The sequence below is a fragment of the Meriones unguiculatus genome, chromosome 18 (assembly GCF_030254825.1).
Source record: "Meriones unguiculatus strain TT.TT164.6M chromosome 18, Bangor_MerUng_6.1, whole genome shotgun sequence".
NCBI classification, from domain to species: Eukaryota; Metazoa; Chordata; class Mammalia; order Rodentia; family Muridae; genus Meriones; species Meriones unguiculatus.
In genome coordinates, this window is record NC_083365.1 from 29,806,250 (window position 1) to 29,814,914 (window position 8,665).

General features: G+C 35.8%; 1 protein-coding gene across 1 annotated transcript; it reads left to right on the forward strand.

Moving 5' to 3' along the window:
* The first annotated feature begins 6,562 nt into the window (after positions 1 to 6,562).
* On the forward strand, positions 6,563 to 7,501 carry LOC110563968 (olfactory receptor 4K3-like). Its single transcript, XM_021661227.2, has one exon. It carries the CDS (start codon positions 6,563 to 6,565, stop codon positions 7,499 to 7,501), a length of 939 nt encoding a protein of 312 aa, XP_021516902.1.
* Positions 7,502 to 8,665: the final 1,164 nt, after the last annotated feature.

Genomic DNA, 8,665 nt, shown 5'->3' on the forward strand with positions numbered 1-8,665 from the left:
GACTAAAACACGAGGACAGCCCTTATGACCAAGAACAACCATGCAGTGCACACTGGACTCAATGGAGAAAGAAGAAACAAATGCAATGTCAAAGTTGTGTGGGAAGAGATGCAAAATTACATCGGGTGATATTGAAAACTTTGAATTAACATTCTGTCACTTCCCTTGCTCTCTACGTAGGCTAAGTTTTTAGCTGCATTTGTTAGACGTTTTAAATGTAAAATCAAAATAAGTATATTTGAAATGTACATCTGTACCTTCTTTTTAAAAATAGTTAAAAGGGCTGGCACAAGCTGTCTTTCAGAATAAAGACGTTTGCTGTGCAAAACTGAAAATTTAAATTTAACCCTAGAACCCTGGTAAAAGTAGGAGAGACTTTATAAAATGACCCTCTGACCTTTCTATATGCCATGGCACAAATTCATGTCTATTCATACACAATAAGCATATAAATGATTTTTGAAGGCCTAACTAGTCTAATTACTTGGTAGTAAATTCAAACCTGCCAACATCACCAAAATTACAGAGCACATTGGAATACATCGGTCATGTGACCAAGACTTGACACAGACTTGCCATGCATTAGTGAATTATGCTCACAGCATAGGTTTTGTTATGGTCATATCTCACAATTTAGCAATTGGTCTCATGAGTATATAAATTTTTGAGTCACTTTAATTATATACAGACAGTAAGAGACTAGGCAGCAGAACAATTCCATTTAGTCTTTATTGATGAAATGAATAGTTTTGAAAAGCTGAATAACAGAATGACTAACAGGAAATTTTGTCACTTTTTTAAACAAATATATAGCACTCGGTAACACTGTTAACAGAGAAATCCCTAAGAGATGTCCAAGATTAATTATATCCAAGGTTCTTATTTTGTTTAGAACACAGAGCAGGTGACACGGAACACACAGGGGACAATTTCAGGAAGTAAAGAAGGGTTGAGCTGAGGAGAAAACTGTTTCTACACAACATGAATGTCTTCATAAGCCCGCATCAGTTGGGAAGAAAATCTGACCTGAGAGAAAGCTGTGATTTTGGTAAGTCAGCTCTCTGATCTTCTTCCTTTGCGTAATTAATGAAATATATTTAGTTATCTCTTTTTACCAACACCCACTATGTGTTTGGATGAGGACTTTTCCTCAGCCATTTCCTCTTTAAAGTCCAATTAATGTGTTTTCTCAACCTCTTCTATTCCATAAGTGTGCATGCCTACATAAGAAGATAATCATTCTTTATCAGGTAATTTAGAAGAGCAGCATATAGTTAACATTGTAAAAATGTCCTCTTCCACTTAACCAGATAAAATATTTTAATTCAGAGTGAAAAGTGTATTAGATAACATTCAGCATAGAATAGTGAAAATTACAGCAAGTGAGAAGAGACATAATACATGGTTATTATAAAACTCAGATTTTAAAAATCTGAAAACTCGTCTCCAGGTAGAAGGAGAATTAGCATCTCTCAGAGATGAGCTCCTAAATTATTGTCAAATGTCTTGTGGTCAGACCTGAGTTCATATACAAAAGCAAAATTGGACTCAACAGGATTTTTGTTTCTCTCTCTTTCTCTTTCTCATACACACACACACACACACACACACACACACTGTGACTATTTGTAGATACAAATATAGAGATATACATATATATGTAATAATAATCATAGAAAAAGAGGTTATCAACTTGAGGAAAGTTTAGGGAGGGTAGGTGAGAAGGATTTGAGAAACAGAAGGGAGAGGGCAAAGCAATGTGATTCCACTTCAATTAAAAGCACATTTAATTATTAAAGTAAATCTACAGTCCTTAAGACAAAACAAAAGAAAACAGACAAAAACCCAACAGTAACCAATCTTCTAGCAAAGTAAGCTATTAGAAGCTACCTCAATATCACTGTTTAACTATCTATTATTTGCTATCTATTATGTTGAATAAATATTATTAAATCCATAAATACTTATATAAAAATAATAAATAAATACTGCAATGATTATAAAGTTAAGCACTTTGATGAAGAGCAAACAATATAGAAAAACATTACACATAGGAGAACTAGTTTGCTTCTAGACTCTAAAAATGATAATTCAGTTTGCTTCACTTCATTAATGTTTGTTAATGTAAAAGCCAACATTAGAATAGCTACTAAGTTAAAGGCAAAAATTACAGAGAAACTTTAATAGATTATTTTATTTCATTCAGTCTTTTAAAATACTGATAGCACCTGGACAAGAGAAGTGTGAAATGGTTGTTATGTTACTGAAAAACAATTTGCATGTCAAATATGTCTTTTGTATATGTATATCTCATAGTTACTGAACAGATAGGTGTAAACTTAGGAAAATTATAAGCAGTAATTTTTTTAAATCACACACATGAACATGTATTTTATAGCAAATGTATTTGTTACTTTATGCATATGATATATTTTATCGTACATATATATATATATATCTTTTATGTGTGTGCTTATGCTTATATTGATGTATTTTACTCAAAGAGCTTATTTCAACAACAAAATCATTGCCTGTGACTTTGAGAACTCTAGATACACTAGAGAATATGATAAATGTTTATTCTGAGTAACATCATTAAAAAGTTTTGAAAACTCATCATCACCAAAATGTATCATGAAGCAAGTATGAAATATTATACATTTATTAATGTATGATCCGGTAGTGCCCTACCTCTCTATAACTTTAAGAACCATACTGGTTAAAGATACACTAGAGAACATGGTAAAAGGAGGCAACTAGAGGAGCCAATTTAAAAGATCTTGCTAGAGACTTTATTCTTTGCAGCAAAAAGGACAGTCTGACACAGCTCTGCAAATAAATGTACTTGCTTTCTTAGATGGTAATCTCTTTCGTCTGTGGCACAGTTCTATTTAACTTTCTAACCAAACACAATAACAGAAGACATCTTAAAGAGCACAGGAGAATGCTCAGGAAGATTCATCTCTACACAATGAACAAAGGCAACTAAAAAATGCTGAGTGTTGGAATACATGTCTTCCTCAGGAGGAACACATCAGTAGGGTATCCAATACCAAATGATCAACCCTTACTATACATATTACAATACATATGTGAAACACATGTATGTACACGCATTTACATCATATACATATACACACTTAAGAACAATTCTTTGAAATAGAGGCCATGAATGTAAAAGCGAGCATGGAGTAGGTCTATTAAATAATTTGTAGGAACGAAAGGGGAGAAATGATGTAATTATATTATAATCTCAAGAAAGAAAAGAAATAATTAAAAAAAAGTTATTCTAGAAATTTTCATGTTAGCCAGAAACTGCTGTATGGAAAAACAGAAATTATTAAAGAATACTAACACTTTTCTGTTTAACTAGCATATTTCCCTTACATATTTGGTTAATCTCTATAAAACACCTGTAGCAGATTGATGTGTTAGCTGACGTCTTCAGAACTTTTTTTTTTTTTTTTTTTTACATTCATTCTCCATCCTTCTGAGCTCTCAGAAAACAGAAGTGTAAAAAAAAAAATTTTTATGATAGCATCAGGGATCTGATTGTTCACCTCTGGATTCCCCTCACCTAAAGATTTCAAAGGATAAAAAATGATAAGGCCCACAAGTCAAAAATCACAAGAGAATTACTAATTGGAGGAGAAAATGGAAAATGATTACCCACCATCCAGCTTGAGTAATGTCAATTAGATTAATATAAACATCCTGTCTGTGCTTTGAGGTGAATAATTGGTGATCAATGAAAGTATAATTTCATAATCATCAGTCATTCAAAGAATAGATATACTTGGGAGTTTATGTAATTTATTCTATTCTTTTTTTCTAATTAATTTATTTTTTATTAATTAGAAATACTCATTTGTATCCCAGCTGTAGTCCCTTCCTAATTACCTCCCAATCTGACCCTTCTTCCCTCTTCTCCTCCCATACCCCTCCCCCCAATCCAATGATAGGGGAGGTCCTTCTCCCCTTCCATCTGACCCTAGCCTATCAGGTCTCATCAGGACTGTCTGCATTGTCTTCCTCTGTGGCCTGGTACAGCTGCACTCCCCATCAGGGGGAGGTGATCAAAGAACCAGCCACCTAGTTCATGTCAGAGATAGTCCCTTTTCCCCTTACTAGGGTACCTGCTTGGAGACATCTGAGCAAGGGTTCTAGGTTATCTCTATGCATGGTCCTTGGTTGGAGTATCAGTCTCAGAAAAGACCCTGGGCCCAGATTTTTGGGTTCTTTTGCTCTTTTTGTGGAGCTCCTGTCCCCTCCAGGTCTTCCTATCTCCCCTTTCTTTCATAAGAGTCCCTGCACTCTGACCAAAGTTTGGCCATGAATCTCAGCATCTGCTTTAATATCCTGCTTGGTAGAGTCTTTTAGAAGCCCTCTGTGGTAGGCTTTTGTCCTGTTTCTTGTTTTCTCCTTCTTCCAATGTCCATTCCATTTGAGTCCTCTGAATGAGAATTGACTGTCTTACTCAGGGTCCTCCTTCTTACTTAGTTTCTTTAAGTGTACAGATTTTAGTATGTTTATCCTATATTATGATCAATAGATAAGTAACAATACAACATATACTACTGGTACATTGAAGATAGATACAATATAATTTATATCAAGAAGTCACAATATTCCCTCCCAATCTCAGCTTCCCTCCCTCATCTTCTCCCTGACCCTTTGCAAGTCCATTGATAGGGGGATATCCTTCTCCCTTTCCAGTTGACCCTAGCTTATCAGGTTTCTTCAGAACTGGCTGCAATGTCTTCTTCTGTGGCCTGGCAAGGCTGATCCTCCTGGGGGGAGGGGGAAGTTCAAAGAGCCAGCCATTGAGTTCATGTCAGAAATAGTTGCTCTTCCCCTTACTAGGATACCCACTTGGATACTGAGCTACCATGGGCTACATCTGAGCAGGAGTTCTAGGTTATATACATACATGGTCCTTGGTTGGTGAGACAGTCTCATAAAAGACCCCTGTGCCAGGGAGTGGGCTACACTGGGATACAAAGTTAATAAACTGTAACTAATATTAAAAAATGTTCAAGCTAAAAAAATAATCTATATGAAAAATTAAAAATATTCCTTATGTATCAGTGCACTAGGGGAGAGATATAGAGAAGGAAGTGGGAGGAAGAGTGGGATCAGGAAGAGATGAGGAAAGGGACTACAACTGGGATATAAAGTCAATAAATTGTAAAATAATAATATCAATAATAATAATAAATTTAAAAATATAAAGAAATTAGCAACAAAAAAAGGAAATACTACTTATATTTAGAAATGCTTGTTCAGCAAAATTTAATGCTCTAGCTATAGGCATTTTTTAATATATTTGAATAAATAGGTATTAATGTCAAAAAAGAAGTCACAATATTCCAAAGTCTAAGGATTCTCAAATATAATTGTTGCAAGATATATAAGATATATATATATTGTTTGTGCAATTTAAGATTAATCTTTTCTAGTGCCAAGGTTGAACTGCATATGACTTTTCTGTTTTCTTTTTTCTTTATTTTTATTAATTACAGTTTATTTACTTCATATCCCCCAACCTCCTTCCCCCATCCCCTCCCAATCACACCCTCCCTCCCCTTCTTCACCCATGTCCCTCCCCAAGTCTACTCATGGGAAAGGTCCTCCTTCCCTTCCTTCTGATCTTAGTCTATCACGTGTCATCAGGAGTGGCTGCATTGTCTTCCTTCAGGGTATCAGAGCAGATACTGAGACTTATAGCCAAACTGTGGGTGGAGTACACAGAATCTTATAAAAGAAGGGGGAGATAATAAGACCTGGAGGGGACAGGACCTCCACAAGGAGAACAACAGAACCAAAAATTCTGGGCACAGGGGTCTTTTCTGAGACTGATACTCCAACCAAGTACCATGCATGGAGATAACCTAGAACCTCTGGAGACATGTAGCCCATGGAATTTCAATGTCCAAGTGGGTTCCCTAATAATGGGCACAGGAACTGTCTCTGACATGAATTGATTGTCCTGCTCTTTGATCACCTCCCCCTGAGGGGGAAGCAGCTTTACATATGACTTTTCAAGATCAGGTTTGAATACATGTTGTGCTTTTCTTTGGTAAACCCACTCCTACAGGTATAATCAATTGCATTTTTGCAATCAGTTTAATTGAATAAATAAATTCTATGATATATGTTCATTAATATGTAACTTTGAACCTGGCTTAATGTTTCAATATGATATCTGCGTATATCTCATATGGCATTTTGTATTCTTTCTCAATGAGTTTTTCCCACCGTGTACTTTAGTTTTAAGCAAAAATTTTAAGTTATTGGTTTCCTAGATATTATTTTACTAATGTTCAATGATATCATTACACATGCTTACAAAAACAGTATTATCTTATCTATTTGTTCAACTTTTCTTGAAGAGTTGTTTATAACGCATTAGCTTTCACTTTGGGCAGCAATCTCACTCATATCTGGCTTAGATTTCTATTTACATTTTGCATACTTAATTCTCAAAGTAAGTAACCTATTCATACCTCCAGTTGTCTTTCTCTTTTTTTTACAGGTTATTTCTGAGGACATACTGAGTAAAATGGATGGAGGCAATCAGTCTGTGGTGTCAGAATTTATACTCTGGGGACTTACCAACTCAAAAAATATTCAGATCTTACTTTTTGTGATATTTTTGATTATTTATCTGTTCATTGTGTCTGGAAATACTGTCATCTTGACCTTAATCATCACTGATCCCCATCTCCATTCTCCCATGTACTTCCTGTTGGCCAACCTGTCTTTTGTTGATATGTGGCTTTCCTCAAACAGTACTCCTAAGATGATCACAGACTTTCTCAGAGAAAACAAGACCATTTCCTTTGCAGGATGCATTTCCCAGGTCTTTTTTTCCCATTGTATTACTGGAGGAGAGATGGTGCTGTTGGTGGTAATGGCTTATGACCGCTATGTGGCCATCTGCAACCCACTCCACTACTTAAGCATCATGAACCTGAAAAGATGTACTGGGTTGGTGTTGATTTCTTGGACCGCCGGCTTTATACATGGTATAAGTTACCTGATAGTGAGTGTGCAGCTCCCTTTTTGTGGCCCCAGGGATATAGACAGTTTTTTCTGTGACATGCCACTGGTAATCAAGCTTGCCTGCATAGATTACCATGATTTAAATACTTTAATGAATGCTGAATGTGGGGTTCTGGCTGTAACTTGCTTTACTCTGTTGATTATATCCTACACCTATATCCTTATCACTGTTCATCAAAGCTCTAAAAATGGGGCATCTAAGGCCCTGTCCACATGCACTGCCCACATCACAGTAGTGATGATCTTTTTTGTGCCCTGCATCTTTATCTATGTGTGGCCCCTCAGTATCACATGGTTGGACAAATTTCTTGCTGTATTTTACACTGTTTTTACACCTCTCCTAAATCCAGCCATTTATACACTGAGAAATAAAGAGATGAAAAATGCCATGAAAAGGTTCATAGGCAAATTTCTATGTACCAAAGAAAATTTCTAATATTTAGAAATGTGTACTGATTTCTTCACATAAGACTGACTGAATTAAAAAGTTTTAAAAGCAGCAAATACTGTTTGTGTTTAGAATTTCTACTAAGCCTTCAATAGAGATATATTTTAATATTTTAAAAAGAATATGACATTTACTAATCAACCATCAGAATACTGTGAATCCTCCACCATAAAATTTCAATATTATCATTCCATACAAGAATGTCATCAAACTATTCTATGTTTTAATAAAGTTTTACTAAACACTTTTCACTAAATTCACATATTTAATTTTTTGATTAAACTATTAGTAAATTTTACCCGAGTATAAATCTGTATACAACCATTTATGCTCCAAATTGTTTACTTCCTTTGCTAAATGGCCAACATTATCACTTATGTCTTTTTTTTTTAATTTTTATTATAATTTTATTTTTTATATTAATTAGAGGTTATTGGTTTTAGTTTTTTTTTCTTTTTTTCCCTTTTTTTCTTAAATTTTTCATCAATTACACTTTATTCTTTCTGCATCCCCCCATAAGCCCCTCCCTCCTCTCCTCCCAATTCCACCCTCCCTCCTCCCTCTGCTTGCATGCCACTCCCCAAGTCCACTAATAGGGGAGGTTCTCCTCTCCTTTCTGATCTTAGTCTGTCAGTTCACATCAAAAGTGGCTGTATTGTCCTCTACTGTGGCCTGGTAAGGCTGCTCCCCCCCCCCCAGAGGGAGGTGATCAAAGAGCAGGCCAATCAGATTATGTCAGAGGCAGTCCCTCTTCACATTACTAGAAATGCTCAACCTCACTAGCCATTAGGGAAATGCAAATCAAAACAACCCTGAGATTTCACCTTACACCCATGAGAATGGCCAAGATCAAAAACTCAAGTGACAACACATGCTGGAGAGGTTGTGGAGAAAGGGGAACCCTTCTCCACTGCTGGTGGGAATGTTAACTTGTACAACAACTCTGGAAATCAATCTGGCGCTTTCTCAGACAACTAGGAATAGCGCTTCCTCAAGATCCAGCCATACCACTACTGGGCATATATCCAAAAGAGGCTCAAGTACACAAAAAGAACATTTGCTCAACCATGTTTGTAGCAGCTTTATTTGTAATAGCCAGAAGCTGGAAACAACCCAGATGCCCCTCAACTGAAGAATGGATGCAGAAATTGT